Raw genomic sequence first — 26,253 nt, forward strand, 5'->3', positions numbered from 1 at the left:
AACTATCTGTGCTGCAGCTTCTCCAACTCACACAATAGACCATCAAAACTCCTACCTAATGGGTATCCTTTAAACAATAATGGTGGCTCCAGCATATGAACTGTGGATCCCAGCCATGTTTAGACTAGGTGGCCCTTTCCCCAAGCCTGGGGGGCACAGTGGTTCAGGATGAAAGCCAGCTCCGGCCTCTCGCTGGCAGTGAAAGGGTTGGAGGGTTTCAAAGGCTTACCCCCAATCGCTGACCCACATCCCCAAACTATCAAACCAGGGCAGGAACCGTCCCCTGCCGAGCTGCTTCTCCAGGAAACGTCAATTGCTGGAAACTGCTGTGGGTGTTGGATCCTTCTTTTCTAAGCAGTTATTGGTCTGGAAGAGATGAAGTACAGGAAGAAAGTGAGCTAACTTTCCTATCATTTCTTATTCTGCTCTGTGGGTCAAACCAGACATGACAGAAATTACAGATCTCCATTTATCTTTTAAAGGCCAATTATAACCAGGCACAGCTGTCACTCAGAGAAGGGAAGTTAACTGTGTTCTTGTATGGTTATGTTAATATCAAGCCACCATTCTTCGTGCTGTTAATTGATGCTTTTCCTTGAACATGGGGAGAGGGGGGTTAGCAAAACTATGCAGGGGGGTGGAAAGTTAGAACCCCTTCTCCCCACCTTGTGGGGCCCATTTGCTCACAAAAGACGAACAGAGATCATTGCATTTAGTTTGACTAAGACTCAAAGACTCCAGTGAAAGCAGATGAACAAAATACCAAACTAAGGGAAATGGCAACCATAAAATAACCCACACCTGCCTCACCCTCATTAAAACTGCGTTTGAAAAGTACCTCTTATGATTTGGGAAAATACTCAGGCTCTAACTTCAGAAAAAGTCCACCCCAAAGATACTGCCACAATTGAGGGAACTGAGAACAAAATCATGGTATTATTACCTCCTTGATGGTGGAATGTTCTCTGTGCTTAGGGCTCATCTACCAACTAAAAAGCCCAAACTAAATAAAAAACACAAATTCAAGTATAAACTGCGCTGATTAGCATATGACTCATTTAAAATATACATATCCCAGTGTTGAAACACAGATTTTTGTACTAAAGGGCAATTAACGAGAATGGAAGTAAGGGGCCCCAAGCTTATGTCTCTGATATTGTATCGAACCTGCAAGCAGAAATAAACCATTTTTGGGCTTTGCCAGGAGAGCTGGTGTGATCTCAACACTCCCACTGCTTGGTGAATACTCAACACAGTTGCCACTTCTACAGAAGTTCGCATGACACATGAAGACAAAACCACTCTTCCAAATAGGGTAACTACCTTCTCAATTATCTTCTGGATTTCCAGCTGCAGCGGAACCAGGCGCTTCTTATTCTCCTGCAGCAGCCTCTGGAAATGGGATTTTTGCCTCTCGGCCGCCTTCGACTGCTCCTCCATCTCAGCAAGGCGCTTCTGCAGCTCCTGCACCTCAGATGCCAAGGCTTTGTTGGAAGCCTCTGTCGTTGAGAAACGGACTTGGGTCTCCTCTGTAAGGAAAGGAGAATAAAAATCACCTTCCAGGAGGTAAAGCAGCTTGGCTGAGATCTGAGCAGGAGGCAGTGGAATCTCCCAGACGAAAAAGGAAGAACAGCTCAGAGATGTGAAGTCCAAGAGGGGGAGAAACCACACCAGAAAAATAAGAGGGGGAGGGGAACCAGTACAAAACAGGGTTATCTGTGTTTTTCCCCCAAAAATACTTCTTTTTCCAATGGAAATATTGGAAATTTGGAGGAATGCTGAAAACATTCTTCCAAATTATCTTCTTTTGGAATGCAAGAAATGCTTTTTAAGACAAAGTTTTACTCATTCAAAATGCATAGGATGAGGATTGTCTTTACGCAGGAATCTATAGATTAGAGAATGATAAATCCAGGTAAACTGTAGGCTTATTCAGCACTTGAATGCAAGATGCATTCCTGCACTTAGAAAGAGCTGCCACCTTCATGAGAAGCACACAGGGATTTTAGATGCATTTGTGGATTGCAGCCTGCCTTCCTCTAGTGACCTATAAAATGTTGATTGCAGGGGCATGCTTTAGTTTAGTGCATGCAGTTTGTGGGTCTCTAGTATTACGTATATCCACAAATGTGCTTGTGGAAAAATTCAGGAATGTTTACTTTTAGATTTCATAAATACAAAAAACATTTATGATTTTATATGCTAAGGTACAAGTGATGCATTTTATGTTGTTAAAGCAGAATGTTTAGGCTTGTTTAGATAAGAAATTGCACATATTTTTCCCCAGAATTTCAATTTCTGAACAGGAAAAGAGCCTATTGGCTTCAAGATTTCGGGAATATTTTTTTTTAATCTCTGGAGCAGCCATTTTTGGCCTGAACCCACACAGTATGGCAGTTAGATTGAGCTGAGGGTGGCAACTCAGCTGAGCTGGAAGAGAAATGCACAGGGCCACGGCGGCACCAAAAGTGCTAGGGGGTACTGCTCAGATCAGTGGGGCTTTGACGACTGCACAGCCAAATATGCTTGCAGAATCCCTACGGATGCTGAATTTTTTTTGCTACGTGGACCTATTTTTCTACTTAGGAAAATCAAGGAGGGGTCATTGGATGCCTCCATCTCAAATCCCTGGAGGCCAAGGGCAGGCGGCAAAGAGCAGACCATTCGGAGCATTTCAGACCATAACCAATTTTATATTAGGCAAAGAAATTGGTTAGAACCAGCATGGTGCAGTGGTTAAGAGCGGCGGACTGTAATCTGGAGAACAGGGTTCGATTCCCCACTCATCCACCTGAAGCCTGCTGGGTGACCTTGGGCCAGTCACAGTTCTCTCAGAACTCTCTCAGCCCATGCAGAGGCAAGCAATGACAAACCACTTCCAAACATCTCTTGCCTTGAAAACCCTCCAGGATTGTCATAAGTCAGCTGTGACTTGACAGCACAAACACACTCACAAAGATATTGGTTGCATGATCTGGGCCAGGGCCCTTGACATGGCAGAACATTGCAGGGCAGAATGCTTGGAGAAGTTGGGTGTTCCCCGCCTGTTCTTTGCCAGTGTGACCTACCTTGGCCTCTGGGGATTTAAGATGGGGGTTGCTAATGGCCCCTGCTTGATGTTCCTGAATGACAGGCAACAGCTAGGCACATGTAGCTAAAAAATTCTGCATCCAGTATACATGTTCTGGTCAGGGTTCTTTTGGGGGGCACTGTTGAAGAGGTCTAGGTCCTTGTAAGAGTTCCACCATGATATTCAATGATTTTCTGAAGCAAAGCAGGAGATTCCCACTGAATTCTGCCTCTGCCCAGCATCCTGGGGCAATTGTTCAGGTTGGGGCCATCCACTGAAACAGGCACCAACTCTGATCATGTCTCTCTCACCCAGCTTGAGCTCCAGTGTATGGATTTTGTTCTCCAGATAGAGGCGACTGTTTTCCGTCTGCTCTGCCTTCTCCATCAGTTTGCTCACATTAAGGACGGCTCCATTGTATGAAACCAGATCACCAGACTGAGTCTCCAGCTTGGGTCTGGCAGGACTCTTGGGAAGGGAGGAGGAGGAGCGTAGTAAGGCAAGGTTCCCTGCAAGAACAAGAACATTTACTCTACTCGGCCACCGAATATTTATTTAGAACATTTACATCCTTGCCCTTCTATCCAGAACTACATCCCCAGGGAGGGTATCTGTGCGTAAGTAGTAACACAGCAAGCAAAAGATTGGGGACTGGGCAGCGATGTCTGTTCAGAGGACCAACAGAGCCAGTTACCCCATTGCTGGGCAGGAAGTTCTACTCTCTCCTGCCTCCTGCGGTGCAAAAGAGTCCCATTGTCCCAAAGAAAAGCTGGCACTGCTTCTCAACGATGGGCTGATGAGACGACGTGTGAAGAAGCCCTTCCCACCCAGCAGCAGCAGAGGAAGCAGGCAGCGTAAGCCACTGAACTGCCGAGGGAATGGAGGAATTGGGAGTGGGGTGAACACTGGGGCTACTCTCCAGTGCTGCGTATAACTGGATGCTGAGTAACTCAAGACAACCGAAAACTATTAACCTAGGACCAGAAGGGGAGGGGCTGAGCAAGAAATTGTTGGGAGGAATTCTAGCTAAAAGTGTGGGCCCTGCATCCACCTCCGTACCACTGAATCCAGCCCCACACAACTGAGTACTCCCCCCCAGTCCAGATTTGGTACCTACCTAACAGCTCCTCATCAGGGCCTGGCTCAGTCCCTTCCTGCCGGCTGTAGCGTAGGCTGCGGTACCGGCACACGAACTGCGTCACCACCCTGTTCACCAGGCGCTTCACCTGCCACCAGATGAGATACCCCCCTCCATGAAAGGCACTGGGAAAGGCCACCCCTGGATCCTCGTGCCCTCAGTGCCAGCCAGCCAGCCAGCCAAAGGATGGTTTGCATCCCCAAATCATTCAGACCTTCGCAAAAGTAGGGAATGGAAGGGCTGGTGCTCACCTGCTCTGAGCAGAGATGCAGCCCCAAGGTGAGGAGAAGCTTTTCCAGATCCCTCCGGTGCAGGTAGCCACAGAAATTCAAGTCAAAGTAAATGAAGGCAAGGAGGGCATCCAGCGGCAACACAGCACTTGGGTCCAGCTCTCTGGGCTGGGGAGGAAAACACACACACACACACACACACGGAGTGGTGTTTGAATGGTCAAGCTGCCATTTCCCTGATCCTGCACAGACTTCAATTATCAACCATAAAGGACAGAGGGTTTCCCTCCAAAGACAGACGTTCTGCAGGGCACCCGCAGCAGACTCAAGGTACCCTGCTTTGCCACGGTACAAACTGCTCATTTAGTGTCAGAAAGGATCAATCTCCAGACTTCAGCATTACATTCAGGGGGATTGTATATTCTGAGGAAAGGTGGCCGGGAAATGAGTCCAAATGGCTGCCTGGGTGGGAAGAAACTGCAGAGACAGCCTGAACCAGGCCATGACTAGGAACAAGGGAGGGTGCGTTCAGCAGCCCCAAAGCCACAAAATGCTCTCATCCTCTCTTCTTACCACGGACAAGCAATTTGGGATGGCGGGGTTCCAGGAACTTGTGGAACAGAAACCTACACAGACGTGAGTTTGTCACATATTACAGAGTGCAGATCCTAGTGCAAAACTGAACAGGAATTCTGAGAATCCAAGCATGCCTTTTACAAACAGGTTTCTAGTACACATGTTTAAGAAGAAATACTGGATTGTCAAAAGGACAGCTTCCATGCAAACTCCCTGCCCCAGGATGTGGTGATGGCTGCCAATTTGGAAGGCTTTAAGAGGGGAGTGGACATGTTCATGGAGGAGAGGGGTATTCATGGCTACTAGTAAAAATGGATACTAGTCATGATGCATACCTATTCTCTCCAGGATCAGAGGAGCATGCCTATTATATTAGGTGCTGTGGAACACAGGCAGGATGGTGCTGCTGCAGTCGTCTTGTTTGGGGGCTTCCTAGAGGCACCTGGTTGGCTACTGTGTGAACAGACTGCTGGCCTTGATGGGCCTTGGTCTGATCCAGCATAGCCTTTCTTATGTTCTTATGTTCTAACCCCAAACTACCAAAGGCTACCATAATCTGGATTAACTCCCAACCTGGGTATTTTCAAATGGCCCAGGTTCCCAAACTAAATTCTTATTCCTCTCCCTCAATTTCCTTACCCAATCTAACCACACTAAGTAAATGTATGCATGCAAGTTGGCCCAGTGGTAATTACAGGTTTGTTAGCTCGTTTACTATACAACGCAGAATTCTCAGCTAGCCAACTGCCATTTCTCCTAACTGAATATCGAAATTGGACTGTGTTGCTAAATTAGTGACAGTTCCACGAAAGCTGAAGAGTGGATCCTATATGTTGTTTCTGCTTGCAGGAATCTTCATCCATTGTAGAGGCAGCCTTCCCATGCAGAGTGTGCTCCTCTGGCACAAGGCACTTCCACCCACGCAAGACTAGAAAGTTCCTAGCGCCAGAGGACCGCCTCCATAACAAAGGGCAGTGGCTCATGGAAACAGGGTATAAGATCCAAGCAATAATCTTCACATCCATTACACTGACATTCGGTAAAACAGACCACAAACAATTCCCAGAATTTCTGAACTAAAGGGTCCAAAGCAGATTCTAAGAAGAAAAAGAAAGTTGTCTACTGACCACATCATGAAGTGAGGAGAACTCAATCTCTGACTGATTGGATGCAACTGATCTCACTTCAGCATCTTCCAACTTGACACCTGTTAAGGAAGAAGACATTGCCTGCTTTAGACACTGATGCAAAATGATCACCTGCGCTAAGCCAGGCTAAACATAATAAGAGTTCTGAAGACCGTCAAAGCATCTCAATGGTAACAACTCCAGGAGTGCAACGCTTTGCTGTGCTGAAGGGGAAATTGTAAGGCCCTGGTTTAACAGAGCAAGGTAGAAAAAGAGACCCAGGAGTCCTGGCCTTCTCTACCAGGGCTAGGGTAGCTACCCAATAGTCTTTCGTCTTCACTACAATTAAACACTGTAGAGGGTGGGCTTGTCTGCAGGCAGCACTAGTCTCTCCACCAACCCCATACCCTAACCATGCCACCTTCCCGGCAGGACTTCCCACACTTTTCTCAGTACTTACCAAAATCCTCTTCCTCTTCCTCTCTCAGGAGCAGCAGGTCATCTTCCAGGCTTAGATCACAAAGCTCCTCTGTGGAGTCCTTTGAGTCTGCTTTGACGCTGATTTTTTCCTTTGGTGTGCTGGCCCCGTCTTGATCTGCAGGCTTCATTTCCACGTTGCTCCCCTCCTTCTAGAGGTTAAAAAAGCACATTAAAAGGACTTTTCACACCATGCACAAAAAACCCCAAATCCCCAGGCAATCAAAACTCTGTGATATATAAAATAAGCAAGTGTCCACAGCTTCACTTAATTTGCATAATTTATTGGTTTTTTTTTGCTTGCTTCTACGGAGAGAGAGACAGAGAAAACGAACATCATGGGGACATAAAAGCCACTGAAGCATCATTCCCAACCAACATCCAGGAATTTCATTCAACTAGGTTCTGAGGTTTCAGAATGCAACGATTACACACTTCAAATGTCTCTCTTCACAGACATAAGGGGAATAAACTTCCTTTTTTTACCATGATAGCTGAGACATTCCTACTTATGACATGTACGACATTCTGCCCTTTTCCTGCTGTCCCAGGTTAAAGTGGCATGCACACACAGCCCTGCACATCAAGCCCTCCATACATGGTTTTGAAAGCCAGGGCATACCCTCAGCTCTGGCTTGGGGAAGGTTGCACATACTCCTACTGCTCACGCAGTGAGAGCGCTTGGCCTTGGGAGGCTTGCCAACTCACCTGAGCGTCCTCTTGGTTATTGGCAGGCACCTCCCCGGCCCCTAGATTTTCTTTAGACTCTTCTTTGAGCTCTCTTTCTCCCTCCTTCTCCAAATCAGCAGCTTTCTCTGGCTCAGGGTTCTTTGCCTCCAGGGGCTCCTCCTTCTCTGGCAGGGCCAGCAACGCCTTGTAGAGCTTATAGCCGAAATCCCGTTGAAGCATCTCCTGGAAGAACTCTGCCACCACTGCCATCTCAGGGGTAGAGAGAGGGGGGGGACAGCAGTGAGTCAATGGAAAGCTCTCAAGGTCTCTCTCAGACAACCAGGATGTAACAGAAAAGGTAAAGGTAGTCCCCTGTGCAAGCACCGGGTCATTCCTGACCCATGGGGCGACGTCACATCCCAGTGTTTACTAGGCAGACTATGTTTATGGGGTGGTTTGCCAGTGCCTTCCCCAGTCATCTTCCCTTTACCCCCAGCAAGCTGGGTACTCATTTTACCGACCTCGGAAGGATGGAAGGCTGATTCAACCTTGACCCGGCTACCTGAAACTGACTCCTGTCGGAATCGAATTCAGGTCGTGAGCAGAGCTTTTGACTGCAGTATTGCAGTTTACCACTCTGTGCCACAGGGCTCTTCATAACAGAAAAAGGCATGTCCAAATACACCATGTATGAGATTTCCATCAGACCCAGAGGCACAATGCACACCACAGCATACCTCTCCCCACAACATCTCCTCAGCTTGTATCTCTGCTTCCTCAAAACAACAGATGCCCCCTTCCTTAACCCACCTCAGCCATTTTCCTTCCGCCATCATCCTGCTCACAGTACCAGGAACAAGACCTACCTATGACCCCCAAAACACACTCCTGCTTTGACCACTGCCCTCCCTTCCTCCCAAGCACCCCTGATGCCAGCACATGGCTGGAACAAGGAAAACAGAAGGCAAATCTTAATCCGTAACATGTCCCCAAAGGCTTCCTCAATAGCTTGATAACCTCCTTGAACTTCTTTTAGGAGACGCAAGTGTTCTATTAGCTCACATGAGCATTTGCCCTTCCAGAAAGTAGCACGGAATACCAAACACTAAGCTATACCAAGGATGCTCGGACAGGCAGTGGCAAAAGAGACAAGACAGGCCTAGCAAGCCTTTACAGACTCCAAGTGTGGGAAATGAAGTCTACCTCAAAAGAGAGCTTTTCCCGCTGCCGCCTGTACTCCAGCAGGGTGTAGAGAGAGAGGTTGGTGCAGCTGGTATGCCCCCCGTGCGATGCTGGCTGGGGATGAGCAATGAGGGCAGGTTCCAGCGGGGCAGTTGGGGCCTCCAGTTCAGGTGCCGGGGGCTCCACAGCTGGTTCAGGGGTAGATTCGGCTGAGCCTCCTTCCTGCTCGCTGGCCTCCATCTCCTCCTCAGCGGCTGGCTTGGAGGCCTGTTCAGGTTCAACTTCCTGTTCAGGGGCATAAACATTTTAATCCCAACTATCCATTTTCATCGGTGGGACGGTCCTGCAGAGCCAAGGACAGAGACATAAGCAAACCTCCCCCTCCGTGTCCTTCCAGAAGGGCTGGATTGTCTGCAGCTTCCCATTAATGCACTAAACCCCCACCTTGCTTCTAGCTCTATTCTTTCCAGGTGCCTCTAATCTTCCTCTACTCAGATCCCCTCCGCCCTACTCCAGTCCCTTCTCACCATCTCTACTTTCTCTTCTGATGTCGGTGGGGCCTTTTCTGCTTTCTGCTTGCACAAGGCCTCCCACTCCTCTAGCGAAGGCATGCAGCTCCAGATGTCTGGCAAGAAGACAACCGTCTGCTCCTGATGAGAGGGGCTTCCTTCATGCAGATATCTGAACTCAGCAAACCGGAACCTGATGAACAAAACATTGAGAAAGTAGGCAGTCAAGACATAAATGCAGCACTTCCCAGTAAAGGCTCAATCTTATCAGGCAGAGGGCTGCTTTTAGGTCCGGGGCATCAAGACCTTTCTTTTCTCGGTTGGACACACAGCTATTAAGTCAGCACAAATCCTACCTGGTTCCACTTCTGTGCATCCCAGAGAGGCCGTAAGAAGGAAAACCTGATAGCTCTGGGGGGCTCTTGCTTGGGCAGCAGTATCATAACTTGCAGCAGAAAGATCAACGAAATGCAAAGACTCTCCAGTACAATCACGTTAGGTGGGAAGCCCATAAAACAGTAGTCCAGACAACATCCAGATCTATTTCCTCCACAGAGCTCAACGCAGTACCAGGATGAGCAGAGCAGGGAAGGTTCTACATGCTGACTGACTATACAACTAATGGAAACATAGAAAGCTTTGAGCTTAACAGAGCTACTGCTTAGCCACTTTCACAAGGGGATGCAGGACTCCAGTACTAGCCAGCCTGGTTACTAGAGGAAAGCAATGAAGGGACAGAGAAAATAAGGAGTTGTTGAAGGAACAAGATAAAACCAAAATAAAGAATCTCCCCTGAAGAGGCAGGGTTGCCACTTAGTATTAATAGGATTCTTGCCTAAAGCTATTTAAGGGGGTATCAGAAATTTAACTAACCCCCCAATTCCTGCAATAGGGTTGCTATGTAGATTAGACAATTAACATATTTAACTGATCTATATGCACAGTAAATGCCTTGTTGGAGATGGTGTTTTTTCTGGGTTGATAGTTCCGAGACTACGACAACGGAAGGGAAAGAGGGAACTGGGAAGGTGGGCTGATGGTCAGTTAAAGGTAACAGCCAGTGACCAAGGACTGTTTTGCCTACACGTGAAGTGTGAGGACCAGTTCACTTGCTCAGGTCACCCAGAAACACAGTTCAGGAGGTAACACACGTCCCTAGGTTCCTTTGCTTAACACAAATCCCAATCAATCCAATTATAAAGCACTTGGGTGCCAACACAGATGCACTTTTCACAAATCTTGTTTTACTAGAGAGGGCAATTTGGGAAAGAGAGATACAGGTTTTGCAAATAAGGGGAAATGTTTTCAAAGCCCCTTTCACACAGATATGGTCACCAATTTAAAGTTGAATTAAATATTTCTAAACTTCTGGGTCTGTGATACGTTCATGGAACCATAAGTAAATGTTTTTGTTTGGAGGGATCTTTTCACATGTTATGGTTTGGCGGTGTGTGCACACTTGCTAGGGAATTACAACTAATCCCAGCTTTCGCACACAAGCATGCCTATACAAATTACGTGTTGGCAACCATGATGTGGAATGACCTAGTGAGACTCCAGCTAACTCCACTGGAGAAGCTCTGCTCCACAGCCAATACTGAGATAGTAATCGCGGTGAGCCGGACTGACCCAAAGATTGCCAGACCCAAGAATGTCTACTGTGGACTCTTTCATTGGCATCTACAGCCAAGAGAAGAGGATGCTCTGCTGTTTTTGGTCTACATCCCTCTTCTCCTCCAGGGACACATCCTGTCCACCGAAAGCCATTTCACTCTGGTTGCCCCAGTGCTGGACACCACCCTCTAAAGAAGCCTAGCTTTGCTCAATGTTGCAAACAGACTGTGTGAGCTTCTGAGCAGCAAGCACTCCAACCCAAAACTGAATTCAACAGGTGGCAAAGCTTCAGAGGCCCAGAAGCTCCCATCTTCCCTCATCTGTTGCTTCCCAAACAAGTCACATGCACAGCCAGGTTTAAGCAAAATAAGATCAGTTGCCATGGTTACCCAGCACAAGAAATCTATATATAGCCATGATGCAACCAACCAAACCAATGTGCTCCCAGTTCCGGCTTCTTTCTCAATGCTGATTGGGTGGAGATCTGCTCTCATGAAGTCCTGGCTGGTTCCAAAGAGCTCACGTGCAAAAGAACCTGCCGGAGCTCCAAGGAGACACACGGCTCTTGGTTAGGATAGCAGCACGAAAGGGCTTTTCCTGGAAGCCGCTCTCCTAGGCCAGTGCCAGGCACATGTCTTGACAGATTGGGCACAGGGCACCAGCGAAAAGCCTCATGCCTGCATGTACGGAACAACTAGTCCTCCTGGTAATAATGGCTAGATTAATTCCTAAAAAATTTTTTCCTATATTTCTGGTTCCCCTCAATGAAGCATCCTCTCACCCTCCTAACAGTGAGCCAAGACAAGAGGTTATTCGTTGCTCTCAAGGGATTTTAGAAACAATTTCATCACCGTTGACAAAATATGTCCTCTAGTAGCCAGCCAGCATGGCATAGTGTTTAAGAGCAGTGGTTTGGAGCGGTGGACTCTGATCTGGAGAACTGGGTGTGATTCCCCACTCCTCCACAAGAGCGGCGGACATTAATCTGGTGAACTGGATTTGTTTCCCCCCACTCCTACACACAAAGCCAGCTGGGTGACCTTGAGCAAGTCACGCTCTCTCAGCCTCACCTACCTTACAGGGTGTCTGTTGTGGGGAGGGGAAAGGCAGGTGATTGTAAGCCGGTTTGATTCTCCCTTAAGTGGCAGAGAAAGTTGGCATATAAAAAACAACTCTTCTTATTCTTCTAATACAGAACCTGCACTGAGCCCTAGTCCATGGGGTGAGCTACTAGTTTAATACATACTAACTTTTACCCAGTTAGCTTTTGTTTGTGAAAAAAATGTGCGGGAAAGGCATGGGAAACGGGACTGTTTCTGAGAAAGACATTTCAGTGTGTCTAAGACGGGGCTCCTTGATCCACAACAACCTGGCCAAAAACACCTAATCCCCACCCACCCACTCGCTCCGTCGTTTCTTGCCCTAGTTTCTAATGGTTTGTTAAAAACCCATTTTAGTTATTCTTTAATTCCAGCATATAATTTTGGCTTTCTCGCCTCAAAATTCTAGACATAGGTTCGGGTAACCCTCAGCTTGGTCCTTTTCGGTTTTGCTGCCTTTAAATGATGGTTCTCCTTCTCTGGGTATTGGGTAGTATTAATCCAACTGCAGGATACCCATGGGAAAAACACACTAAATGAGTTTCCAGGCCCTCCACAAGTAACCAATGTATTTTCTGTATGCATCTGGCCAACTGCCCTTGAACACAGGGGGGGGGAAATAGATCATAAGGGAACCTTGTGGCATTTTCAAGACTAATGAAAACAACATTTCACATGCTTTATCTTCTTGCACTCCTTACAACAACCCTATAAGCAGGTCAAGCTTTGTTACCCTTATATTGCAAATGGAGGACTGAAGATGAGAGTAGCAGTTAACGGCCACTTGGTAAGTTCACAGCAGAGTGGAAATCAAACCAAGTGACTTCCTGGTCTCTTTGCTACTATGCTACACCTGCTCTCAAATGTAGAGCGGCATAAATATTAGCCTTTCAGATGGCACAAGTTTCTTTTTTGGTTTTGCTGTAACAGACCATTAGGGCTACCCCTCAAGAATTTCTCTCTTGCCTGAAACTCATTACAAGAGACCGCCACCTAGTGATCAACCCAGTCAACTGATTACAGGCAGGCAACAACATGAAAAGTTGCAGGCTAAAGAAAAGCCATTCGCTAAAACAGAAATTGGTCAGACAGGCAGATTGGAGTGAGGAGCTGATTCACTGGTTTTGTTTGTGGGAAACGGGAACTGTGTCTCGATAAGACTGGCTTTAACCTGCTCAGACTTGGTACAATGCCTATATCAGAAAAGGTATCTAAGAATGCATTAGGTAATTTTAATTGCTTGAGCCAATAGAAAAACCATTATGTGCCATGGTAACAACCAAATCTAATCAGCTTTCATTTCTAACCATTGCCTCTACAACAGTGATATAAAATTTTGTATTGAGCTACACAGGGCGTCCTATCCTTTGCTGTTGGGATTCGGCCCACACAGCTGTGTTTTTTATTTTTATTTTACTTTTTAATAAATAAACTGACTCAGTGCTTCAAATTCTGGTTCCTGAACTTTATATTTTTGCCAGAATGTGGTACTGCTTGGTCTGATGACCAGACTCTAGACCCGCTAGCCCACCACACCTGAGCCTCTCGTAGAGAAGTTGAGACTGCAAAGGGTAAGCAAAAGAGTGCCCACGTGCCAGTGAGTAGCTTAAGTCCTGGTTCACATTCATTTGCTCCAAGCTCCCCACCATCATTTGCTCAACCTGTCACTCTGCAGAGACGGCCATGGCACTCATGTAAGAAGCGTGCATACACACGCAGCCTCCTCCCAAGATCAGAGAGGTCTGCTTTAAACACTGGCTTCGGGCTTTATTCCCCCATCTCAAGATTTTCAACCAAATTCATATGTGTGTGTAGGCATCTATTCTGACTCCTCAATCTAGGCAGCAAGTCAGAGCGATATAACCAAGTATGTTCCATTTAATTCAGAGCAAACACCTGCTAGACCCAGCTGACAAGATTTCGGATGGGTGACGAATCCCTGGCTACAGTAAAGCTGTTACAACTGAATCTTCTGGAAGCAGGCTTTCTCAAATGGAGCCAGGTCTACAGGCAGAATGAAGGAGGCTGAATGCATTCCTGAAGGCAGTCTGTTGGCTTCACGCTTGATATCTATGTGCCTGGAAAGCAGCTGACGTGAGTATATGCCTCAACAGATCCACCTGCTATTATATCCCAACAAAAAGAGATTAGGGTGGCCTTGGAAAGCGCACACCGGAAGAAGAACACTCACCATTTAGTACAGGCGCTCAAGTCCAAACCGGTCTGTGCTTTGGTGCAACGAATGGCCGTGCGAGTCAGAACCATGGGGTTGGTGGCTGGGTCAGGACCATCCAGAGATGGGGACCACTCCCCTCCAATCAGCACTGCTTCATCAGCTTTCTTTCCCAGCAAGAACTAGGGGGAGAGAAACAGTGAGATATGCTACCCAGTCTCCATCGAGATTGAAGAGGGCAGGAGAGACAGCAGGGAGAGAGAAGAGGCTAGGTCATCAGATTTTGACACCTCGATTCTCGCAACGTCTACGACTCATCAGACTACCAACAGCCCCAAATCATATCCGACTGAGCAGCACCACTCCTTCCCCACTGATAACGTGGGGTTACACAACAGCTTCTTAGCAGGCTGGAATATCCTTCTGCCTTACAGCCACAATCCAGAATGGAAGAAGATTAAGAGCCCATCAAGCCTAACCCAGAGGAACTGCCCACTAGCCCTCTCACAGACCAGCCTGTACAATTCAGACCAAAACCAAGAACCCAATCTATGTGATACCTTTTATTAGGACCAACCAAAATGACACAAAACGGTTTGTAAGCTTTCCAGTTCAACAGAACTCTTCATCAGGCAGTGTGTTACAAAATGGGGCGTGTGAGCTTTTCAGTCCATGGATTTTAAGACCTGTTCTTGCCCATACTCCTGTGCTTAATACTGGGGAGCCTGTAGATTTAAAGTGGTGCTGTTGGTGTAGGCTGCACCCCAGTTCCTGTGAGCAAGAAAAAACAGATCTTGTCTCTCCACCGAAATTACCAGGGCCTAAAATTTTCTTTGTACCCCTCTAACTCCAAGCAAGACTCACACATCCCTTGCAGGCCAGCTGCAAAGGAATCACTCAGTAGTCATCACATACAGTTTTGGATACATTAAAGGTAGTGTACAAGGTGCAAAGTCAATTTTATTTTGTAACATCCAGCTTGATGAAGAGTTCTGGTGAACTCAAAAGCCTGCAACACTGTCTTGTGTCCTTTCAGCTGGTCCCAACAAAAGGTTTTTCATGGATTGGGTTCTTGATTTTCAACTTCGCTTTTCGGCCAGCACAGCTGAAAATAACTTTTGTTCACAAGCATGGAGGAAGGATAACACAGAAAAAGGCCTACAAAGCCAAAGAGAACCAGTGCAGTCCAAGAGATGGGAGTGTAGAACAAATTGCCAAGTTCACATCCAGACATGAACTCACAGCGCACCCTTGGGCAAACCACTTTCAGCCCCGCTATCAAAAGGGAACAGCAGCACAGCTACCTTTTAGGTGTGGTGTGGGGCAAGAGACACAAAGGAGAGTACACAGCTAAGAAATGGTTATTAATACTCCAAAACAAGCAGTTGGGGGGGGGGGGGACTTGTCCCTACAACGTTTAATAGTCCCACCTAACCAAGAGATAAACTGATGTCAAACCACAAATACATCTTCCCAAAGGCAAATTTTTAAATGTGTAACTAGATGCCATCTGTCATCCTGTCTCTGGTGGTAGTCTTGATATCCCAGAGAAAAGAGGGGTAAGGAAAATTACAAGGTGGGAGGGAAAGGTCATTCCAGATCTCAGGAGGATATGCACACCCACATCACAGAAACCAGAAATGAAATCACAGCACAGCCCTCATACCTGTGTATTTACCCTGAGCGATACTTTCAGCCTTCAAGAAAACCCCTCTCAAACTCCAGTTACAGCTTTTTCTTTAGCTCTTGACATGGTTTGCAATCACTCTTTTCTTTTGCTAGCATAAGTCTCCTACTGTTTCTTACACCTTTGCACAAGGTCAGTTCTAGCATGCCTCTCCTCTCCCTTCTACTGAATGCAGAGATTCCCACCTTAATTTGCTTTGTTGGATGATCGGGATTCTCCCTCTGATCGCTGGAATCTTCAGTGTATAGCAAGCAATTACGGTAGAATTCTTCTATGCCTGGAGAAGACAGCAGCAAAACCTACACTGGGGAAGAGGCCATAGCTTAGAGGGACAGCACAAATTGTGTACACAGAAGGTTCCCAGGTTCAGTCTCTGGCATCTCTACTGGAAAGGGAACCAAGTAGCACAGCTGGAAAGGACCTGGAAGAGCCTCTGCTGGTTGAAGTAAATGTTAATAGGCAGAATTAGAATAGCTTCATTCTAGTAAAGCAGCACAACAGGGAAAACCAGAACTTTCCCTAAATTCCACCACAATGTCCCTTTAAAAACCTTTAAAGACCTTTGAGCAAAGACTGGATGCTCTTTATGAGACTTTGGTATTTATGCTTGTAGTCCCTGGTTGTCTTAGTTTATATGGTTCAACAATTAGTGGATTAGTAATTAAAAATCTTTTGATAGTTTTAAGAAAACGTTCCAGAGTTTTTAAAAAATTGCTCATGGTTTTTCAAAGCAAAGTACTGGTATTTATAAATCCACGAGTGGCAAACACTTTCTCCCACACACAAGAGGAAATCTCTCTTCCAAGATGGGGCCTGTCCTCACACACACAGAAACCACCTGAAGACAGAAAGAATGTCTCTCTCCTGCAAAACTACATTTTTATTTATATGAAAAGTTATGCAGATTTAATCAATTGATTACAACCTTTACAATCACTCAACTAAATTTTTTTTAATCGAGTGACCATCTGAATAATTTTAAGGTTTTTTAAAAATGTTGGTGAGCATTGTCCAGGGTTACCTTTGGGTCCAAAAGTCAGGGTATCAATCAGACATTATTATTAATAACTACCACCACTCTTATCTCATAATTTAAAATTTCTTTAGCACAAGATGCAGCTGGTGCACATGACTCTTGTGCCTGATCTACGATTCCTTATGGCTCTGGCACCAGCAACTTAAGTCAGTTAATAAAAACTGGTACTGGACATTGGTTAGAGCAGCAGTTCCCAAACTGTGCTCCACGGAGCACTTAGTGCTCCGCGAAACATCTCCTAGGGCTCTGTGAAGAGATGGGAAAGAAAAATACTACTGTCGTTCGGTTTAGTATATCGGTGCTAGGTGAAAATTAGTGCTCCGTGACGAATTTTTCTCCTGAAAAGTGCTCCTTGACTCAAAAAGTTTGGGAACTGCTGGGTTACAGTATCAGACTAGGATTTGGGAGATCCAGATTTGAATCCGCTTTTGCCTCTGCAGTGGAAGCTTGGCTGGGTGACCTTGGGCCAGTCACTCTCTCTCACCCTAACCTACCTCACAAGACTGGTGTTGTGGGGATAAGCTGGAGAAGGGAAGAATGATGCTGTAAACTGCTTGGGTCTCCAATAGAGAGAAAAGCAGGGTATAAATAAACATAAAAGGATACTCAACCTCAGGAGAATCTGTGCAGTGCTGCACTCAACACAAGTGGGACACCTCTCCACTTGCTCTGCCACTGACCGACAGCACGAATAAAAAGGCTAAGGCTGTACTGGCCTTTAAATATCATCTACAAAGGAAAGGAAGGCTGAAGCCTTAAGCTAGCCTCCTGCAAGTATAAAGCATTTAAAGTGTAGCAAAGAAGAAACCAAACGTAGAAAATAAAGCTCAGTAAAGCTTGGGTTTGGAATTCAAGCGTATTAAAATTACTTTTGCATCCACTTCTTCGCATTGACAGGGCAAGCACCAAATCTCTCACCTTGGCACTGAACGCAGAGTTGGAGTCCTCCGGCTGAGCATCCTGGGCAGTGCCCTCCTCAGCAGGAGGCACCTCTTCGGTAGGACTGGCCACCTGGATACGGCTGGGGTGCCTGAGGGTCAGTGGCTGAGCAAGAGGGAAGGTGTCCAGCCAGCAGAGGCGAACATCGTAGAACTCCTTGGGCAACTGGATACTGCTGTAACGCCTCAAGATTTCCATGGCATCACAGAAGGGGCTGGGAAGACAGAGGCACCAATGACGGAATTTGCAGTGCAAAGAAGCACGTATTTCCTGTGCTGCCCTTTCAAAAGATGATCTGAGGCTCTGGCCATGGAGCAGGAAAAACCTGATCTCCCTGTATGCTGATCAAGGAAAACATTAGGTTTGCCCATTAATCTGGGAGCAGACTCAATACTTTAAGAGACGGTGGCCCACAAGGCCCAACACAAAGTATTCTTTGTATCTAAAACAAGTAACTTTATTGTATTGACGACACATCTGCCTGATAACACAGCCTGGCCCTCTGTCATTTACCAAGAGTCATGCCAAACCATAAATTAATTCTACTCTTTGCTCCCACATGGCCCCAGCAAATGGACCCTTTGGACCCTTGCTCTCACCTGTTCACAGTATAGCAAGCCAGCTGGATCCGGTACTGGGGTGTTTCATGCCGTGGCTTCTTCACTCCCCACGGCTCACCACCCTTCTGCTTCCGCTTCTTGGAATCAAAGTCATCCCTGAAAGTGGAAAAGGCACAGTGGCTCTTAGCATCATAATTCTGCTGCAGAGCTGAAATGCTAAGACCCCTAAGAAGCACCATCATACAACAGCTTAGGAAAGTCTGGCAGAATGGATATGGAAATATATTACCCAAAACCAAACCCCAGGAAGAAGTTATATGGAGCCCGTAATTGCAACCAGTCAGATTTTGAGCTACAGATTTCATCACTGATCATTCATACCAGGGTTCCCAGTGCTCAAAACAAGAACCCCCATGCTGCTTCCCACAGCAGAATGCCATTCTTTCCAAGTGGGTAGCCAGGCTAGAATGTGTTTAGCAACACAACTGTGACTGGCTTTAATCGTAAGCGATATAGCAGAAAACTATTAAAAAGTGTATTGCTATGTAAACCAGGACTGCTCCAAATAGGGCAACAGACCTCTTAATGGCGATGAAAATTCTAAGCTTTCTAAAAATCTTTATGACTGTAGGTACATTGTGTTCTGCAAGACTTCCTCATCTGTTTTAGGCTTTCATACAAAAGGGCAACTAATCCCCGTGTGTGTTTCTCTCTTAATGAGGAGATGTTATATTTTCAGCCATAAATAAAACCATCAACATATCATAAGTCATAAAGATGTTACAAAGTCATAATGATTTTTAGAAAGTCATGTGCATTTTGTCTGGAAAGGTGATTGTTTTGACCACTGAAGAAGGCCATTGGGCCAAAACGCGTTTGGTCAAAGTCTAATTCTGTAATTTTATGTCTATTTGTGTTGTATATTTAAATGAACATGTTGGTTTGGTAGGCTATTCCAGGGCCTTATATATGTTATTGATTTTAGCCTGTAATAAATATATACATAATTTGTACTGATACAACCTATACATTGGATAACTTTTGGCCTTGGATGTTGATTTTTTCTTGACCTTTGGGTACTTAATTCTGTTGGATATACGGCAGAAGCATGCAAAGATGAAATGGAAAGGCACATGGTATATAGTACCTGAAAGTAGTGCAAGGTACATCATCAGGATTCCTTTTGTTCAAAAGTGTGTGCCAGAGAAAACCTAAGCTTTTGAAGGAGTAGAGGAGAGGGGCTTTGGCAAAACAAATTTGTATGTATGTTCCTAGTCTAGAAGGCACAAGCATGAAATGCTCCTTGGAAAGGATATTCTTGGGAACGTGAACTGTTGGCTATCGGGGAAAGCGGGAAGGGAGATTTTTTTGCCAGTCCAGGGACATCTGTTGACCTTACCATCTGCCTGAATCCTGCCTGCCCTTTGGGCCCCGACCAGTGTATCTCCCAAGATGACCCAGATGGAGTGATGGAGATGCCTGGAAGAGGCTCATGGCTGGGGAAGAAAGACACTTGGTGTTATTTCTACCCCTTCAACAGTCCGGTTGAGTTTCTAGGCCAGGCCCTGAGATTACCCAGGATTGTCATTATCAGCAAATCCTCCAACTCACACATAATCTACATTTCATACTGAAAAGCAGGGTGAACAACATATACATATACCACAAACACCAAAATGCCGTTCCAAAGCTCTTGCTGGCCCTTACTAAGGTAGCTGGCCAGGATTACATACTTATCTGATGGCCCAAAGAAAGAAGGGGATCATTCCAGATGCTTGCTCCATGTCACCAAGATAGAAGTACAGAAACCACCCTGACTTACCCAAATAGGCTCACATCTCAACTACCATCACCATGTCCCCAAATACTCTAGATTTTTAATGCTCAATACTCTTCCATCATGTCTCACCACCACATATACTTCCCCAACGCTATATGCATTACCACCTACGTTTCTGGGGAAATAGAGGTGGGATTCGGTGAGGCTGAAACAGCAATTGGGGCTGAGATCCCAGGATGCCTTGCTTCTGTCCCAAGGAAGTCACATGAAGAAGAGGCGTCGGGGCCTTCAGAAGAGGCTGTGAAGGATATTATCAACTAAGAACATTTTCCAGAAAGACAAAGTCATCTTCCTCTATAAAGTTCACAGTTTTAAAATTTTAGAGTTCACATAACAGCCATGAGGAAATAAAGAAAGGAATCTTTATTCAGGATAGGGAAGTACCGATTTCCTCCTAACGCCAACAGAGCTGCCAACACAGCAAACAGAAGAAGGAAAAGGGAAGATAGACCTATCAATGCTTACTAGCCACATTCAGAGATAGAGAACATCTAAATACCACTTGCTGCTTGTAGCCTACTCAGAGGCATATTTGCCCGCTGTGGAAAACAGCATGCTGGACTTTGGTCTCATCCACCAAGGCTCTTCATTTAACATCAGAAGAGTACAAATGTATACAGTTTTGTAGGATGCAAAATGGTCTAATCAAGAAGTAATCTGACCAAGTGTATCAGCAGTTCACATGGACCCCGTTACATCAGCAAGAAATAATATCTGATACTTTCTTCTATTTGGGATGCCTCAGCAACTACAGAAAAGCTTCACTATGAATTTAGACTTGCCTCTCACTCCAGAATAAATGTACCTGGGACAGGCAGTGTACAATACAACTGAATGATATTTCCTAGTCTTCAGTGACCCAAAATTCCCAAAAGGTAAGAAAAGAGATAACAATGTTTGTTAACCAATATAGTCAATGCATCCACCCTTTTGCCATGGGGAATTCAATGCTGTCAAGAGCTTCCATATGCTGACCTGAGTCCTTTATGTAGAAGGAAACAATCTTCCTTTTCTATTCAGAAACTCTTAACACCAGTATTACCTGATTTGACAGCGTCTGGACCTTCAAAGCATTCCAGGGCACCGACTGACTTGGGTTGTAGACAGCTTTCACCAACACTTTCTCACCGATCTGTGGCATCCGGCCTTTGACAACACTGGCCCATAACAGAAGACACCAAAACACATGTGTTAGTTCTGTAGGTGGCATGCTCTTGGTGGCATCTCTAGAGTTCTTAGCTGAAAGTAAAGGCTCAGAATCCAGCCATTCTAGTCCCAGACCTCAGAGATTTAGCAATTTGGTTGCATTACCAGAAGATCAGAAGCACACAGAATAAAAGCCAGAGTCATTTCTCTTGTGATTCAGGCCACCTGCAGATAATGGCTGTCTGCTGCTGTACCCCACCCCCCCTGCCCCACACACTCTGCTCACCTTAGCTGGAAGAAAACTTCATCGTCCACCACTCCAAAGTAATCATGGAGGCTGGTAACTATTCCAGTAAATACTCGTTGTTTCTCTCCCCCCTGAAAAGGAAAGGCCCAGGGAAATTGCTATATGGTCATAATGAAAGGTGACACACTAGACAACACTGCCACAGATCTGCAGCATGCACACACTGTCCTCAGGCACAGCTAACATACACAGTCTTTGTACACAGTAGAGAAGACCTAGGCGCAAGCCATCTAATCCACTGTTTTTGTCAGCGGCTGGATTAATGCCCCAGAATTCTAGACTATTTGGTGGGTTTTAAGCGGAAGCCTGGGAAGTCACAGCACAAATACCTCACCTTTGCTACTCAAGCTTTTAAAATTTGTTATTTTTAATAATTATTTGATGTTTGTATGATGTACTGTTTTTATTCTTGTTTACTAGCCTTTGATTCCAGGTTTCTGGAAGAAATGCGAGACCAGGAATGTTTTAAATGAATAAAATGGAATAATGCTTTGAAGCTCTTTCATTTATCACAGAAGAAGCAGGCCATTTGGTGAGTCCTAGGCAGTCACAGAATACATCTGTACCCTTTTCTGTTTAACAGCTGATCTGTCAGGAGCTTGTGTGCTAACAGTATAGAGAACAAATGTGTTCAAGTAAATAAATAAATATCACTGATAGTAACTACTAACAGTTCTGAATTACATTCAAATTCTATTACAAATGAATTAGTTCAGGGGGCCTCTTCTTTCCTTCCTGGTTGAACTGAATGCTGAGAAACTATCCTATAATACTATGGCCCAATACAGACATTAGTGAATCTAGTAGCTTTCTATGTATAGTGAGGAGTAGCACTCAGAAACAGTGGCATCTGTTACCACACGAAGGAAATCACAAGCAAGTGTGGTTACATGCTGAAGTGAAGATAACCGTATACATTTGTACACACACAAACCTTATTTACACATGACTTCTGCATTTCAACTGGGGGGGTGTAATCATAAAACGTTCCATGACAACTCACCAGATATAGATTTACTAAGCCCACTAACATTTAAAACAGCATTTAGAAAAGCATGGAGGGGAAAAAAATTAACAAAAAGGGCAGAAAAATAGAGGCTCTGGCCATAGATTTCAGCCCAGGTTTCTTAACTAGTTGGTTTCCAAGCTTCAACCCTAGAAGATTTGTGTCTTTCCCTGAAGTACATGATTGGACTAGCTTGCTTGAACTATCAGTTGGTCAGCATTGCTATGTAATGCACCTGTCCAAGAAAAGGAACATTAATCTAGTCTTCATGAGATGATCTTTGGAACCACAGAGAGGCACATGGATTAGTTTAGAAGCCAGAAAACCAGTAAAAGAGGCCACCTACAATTATGTAATGTACTTCAACACATATTTCATGCTGGAGTAATTGTGGAAAGCTGGGGGCGATTGTGGTCAACTAATTTACACAGGAAAATACAGCACCCATCTCACCAAGCTTTTCCCAAGCTCTGGTGTTTTCCAGGGGCAATTTGGTAAAGGATGCCTGTATTCTGTCCAGGCGGCACAAATTTAATCTGGGCTCTTAAATGCAACATGATTTCTTAAGCGTCTAAGCATTTGCTCTAGTTCTCTTTCCTAGAACAGCAAATATCTAGCTTCCATCTTCATTACTGCAATCAGAAAGGTGCCAACTGAAAAGCTAAAATTAAAGGCAGTCTAGGGCAGCACGTTCACCTGCACATAGATTTACTCACTTTGAGTGCCTGGTACACATCTTTGCAGCCCCTCCTCCACTGGCTTTGAGCCAAATTGGCACCATGTGTGCAAGCTCTGGTTTCATCAGATGTAGAGGGAATTAAAAGCCACCTGCCTGAAGCATCAGGAAAGCCACACAGAAAGTCTTCATCTGACCCATAGCCAAGATTCAGTGAAAGAGATGACAAGAGGGATCTGCAGTCCTGCTTCTAAAACATGTGGCGCAGCACGATCTCAAAAAAGCAGTGGCCAGAACCACCTTGGCATTTGAATGACACATAATGTTCTCAGCTGGAGGCAGATATCTAAACTGCTCTTACCAGGGAATAAAAGGGTATTAGAATTTCATCCTCCAGCAACTCAGATAATCACAAGAGAAAACCTAACCTCTCCTACATACCTGAAGATGCCGTGTTGCCTGGATAATATCGGCTGATATAGGAGGATTTAATAGGCCAGGTGCAGGTCCCAGTAAAGAGGCAGGTTGAGTTCCTAGTGAAAAGAAGTACAGTTTTAGTCTCTAAGATGCTCTAGACCAGGGGTCGGCAAACTCATTAGGCAAAAGAGCCAAATATCAACAGTACAACGATTGAGATTTCTTTTGAGAGCCAAATTTCTTAAACTTAAACTATATAGGTAGGTACACTGTTTATTAACTTAATAAACTTTAATTAAAGTTTTAAGTCTTAATTAAACTATAGGTACACTGAATAAAACTTGATATCATACTTAATAGTGATCTTATTTATTGATAAAAAATTAAATTGTAAGTCCCTGCCATTTCCCCCTCCCTGTCCAGAGTCCTCGTCTGGAGGCCTGGTCTACCACCATAAAAGCCTATTGGTAGACCTGGCCTCTGGCTGAGTCCCATTGGGAGGCCAGGTCTACCCATTGGCTTTCTTGGCAGTAGACCTGGCCTCCAGAGGCCCATAGAAGCCAATTGGTAGACCTGGCCTCTGAAGGGGGACTTTTCCCCCTCCTCGGAGTCCAGGTCTACCGCCAAGAAAGCCATTGGGTAGACATGGCCTCCCAATGGGACTCAGCCGGAGGCCGGGTCTACCAAAGGAAGCCCGCCCCGCCCAACAGCTGATAGGCAGGGGGGGCCAGGAACCGCCGAGCCGCCCGCCCAGCAATCGCACGGCTAGAGGGGAGGCTTTAGCCTCCCAACCATTGAGGGCAAGGAAAAGGGGGGACCCGACCATTCTCCACGAGGGGGGGGAGAGACAGCACGCCCGCTCTCTCTCTCTCTCAGGCGCGCCGGCTCCGCAGCCCGGCTGCCGCAAGAGCAGGGGCTCCGAACCAAGTTCAGTGAGCAGCACTCAACGGGCCAAAGAGCCGCATGTGGCTCGGGAGCCGCAGTTTGCAGACCCCTGCTCTAGACAGATCGTGGAACATGCTGGAGAAAGGGAGGAGGAAAAGAAGTTAATACTGTACTTTTAGAATGTTGGGGAGTTGTTTTGAGGGATTTAAGGGGTCAAAAAGCAGGATAAAAATCTAATAAATGAACAAATGAATTGATAGATACAAATTATTAATTAGAGAAATAGCATTTCGCAACAACAATTTCTATGGCATTTATTACACCACTGAATTGAGACAGGTTTCTTATTACTCAAAGTTGGGCAAAAAGATACTCAGCAAGTCTGTACCTAGAACTGAACTAAGATCCGTATATCCAATGTGCTTTTCAAAAGATCCTCATTAACTCATATGGGACAGAAGCCACACTCAAAGTCACTTCAGTTTGGAAATGCACTTTAAATCCTTTAATGCTTTTGAACTCCTGAACTTACCACAATGAGAAGGGATGGAAGAAGAGTAATGACTGCTCTTTAAAAAGAAGTAATATCCAAGCCCTCTTACATTACCTGCATGTCATAGAACACCAAAAAAACAACAACACAAAACTCAGAACTCAACAGAAACACCACTGCCAAGTAGGATAGGGGAAGAGGAGGAAATGGAGAAGATAAACGTAGAAGATCACCCCCTATGACTTACAGGAACAGCAGAAGCAAATATTTTTACTTCTATATGTGACAGACCTGCGAATGATCTGGATCCCTGATGACTGCCGGTTCTCAGCTGCTTCTGGCGCTTGAACTGGGCCATTTGTTCAACTTGTTTATTTTCTAGAAGAACACGAAAAGACATACCAAGGTTAAAGAGATGGCACACTGGAAAGCTGTCACAAAGGGCACACTGGAAAGCTGTCTTCAGCTGACAAATCAACCATGCTCCACCAGTGTACTTAAGTAACCACAAAGCCACCTCTCTGCTGCAACACAGTAACTCATCCACTGCTCTAAATTTCCCAGCAAGGGGCATAAGGTAAGCAGAGATAGATGTATTCCTGATCAGGAATCTTTGGTTAGAATAGAAACAACAGGTACTACTAAGTTCTCTGAGGAGAGAGGAGTTGCAAGCAGCCCAGCAACACCTGACAACCTGGAGAAAAATGGAGACACTGTCCTTCAGTGTTACTCCTCTGAAGATGCCTGCCACAGCTGCTGGTGAAACGTCAGGAAAGAAAATTCCAAGACCACGGTTACACAGCCCGGATAACCTACAAGAAAGCCTTCGACAATATTCTGGAGAAAAATGGCTTGCGAGTGGGAAACCCCAAGCTTTTCATTTTTTAAAAAAAGTTATCCAAAGCAGAGCTGTGGGAAGCTTCTTTAAAAAGATCCATTTTAAAGCCAGTACAGTGTAGAGGCGACTGTGTTGGACTAGGGAGACCCAGGTTCAAATCTCCACCAGCCAGGGTGACGTTCAGCTTTATCTAACATACCACACAGGGTTGTTGTGGGGATAAAAGAAAGGGAGAAGCGTCACTGCTGGGATAATAGATGGACACGGGGTCGCCAGGAAAGCCACTACCAACGATACGGGCAGAAATCGTGTCAGGGGGATACGACGGCGGGATGGGCCTCGGGACGCTGAGGGGCTTCTCTCCCCCTCCTCCCCATCGGACCTCGGGGGCCAAAAAAAAAGGCCGGAGAAAGAGATAATGGCGGGGAACGAGAGAGACGAAAACGTTGCCCGGCAACGGGGCCCCCACCAAAAGAGTCCGACGCGGGCCCCACTCGAACCCACCTGAGGGGGGGGGAAGGGAAGGACCTGGCCTGCGACACCAGGGACAAAGGAACC

The 26,253-nt window shown here is 45.7% G+C and overlaps 1 protein-coding gene across 1 annotated transcript; it reads right to left on the bottom strand.

The window, feature by feature from the left end:
- Positions 1–225: 225 nt before the first annotated feature.
- On the bottom strand, positions 226–25,215 carry CCAR2 (cell cycle and apoptosis regulator 2). Its single transcript, XM_056860912.1, is given in 20 exon segments — positions 226–366; positions 1,324–1,529; positions 3,382–3,579; positions 4,188–4,296; positions 4,460–4,606; positions 6,142–6,221; positions 6,602–6,770; positions 7,327–7,557; positions 8,491–8,754; positions 8,997–9,171; positions 13,884–14,047; positions 15,738–15,851; positions 17,507–17,741; positions 18,127–18,243; positions 19,487–19,583; positions 20,039–20,165; positions 20,970–21,084; positions 21,360–21,451; positions 23,504–23,595; positions 25,149–25,215. Coding segments are annotated over 20 exon segments (2,940 nt in total).
- Between the last annotated feature and the right edge of the window lie 1,038 nt (positions 25,216–26,253).

The sequence above is a fragment of the Euleptes europaea genome, chromosome 14, assembly GCF_029931775.1.
Source record: "Euleptes europaea isolate rEulEur1 chromosome 14, rEulEur1.hap1, whole genome shotgun sequence".
NCBI lineage: Eukaryota > Metazoa > Chordata > Lepidosauria > Squamata > Sphaerodactylidae > Euleptes > Euleptes europaea.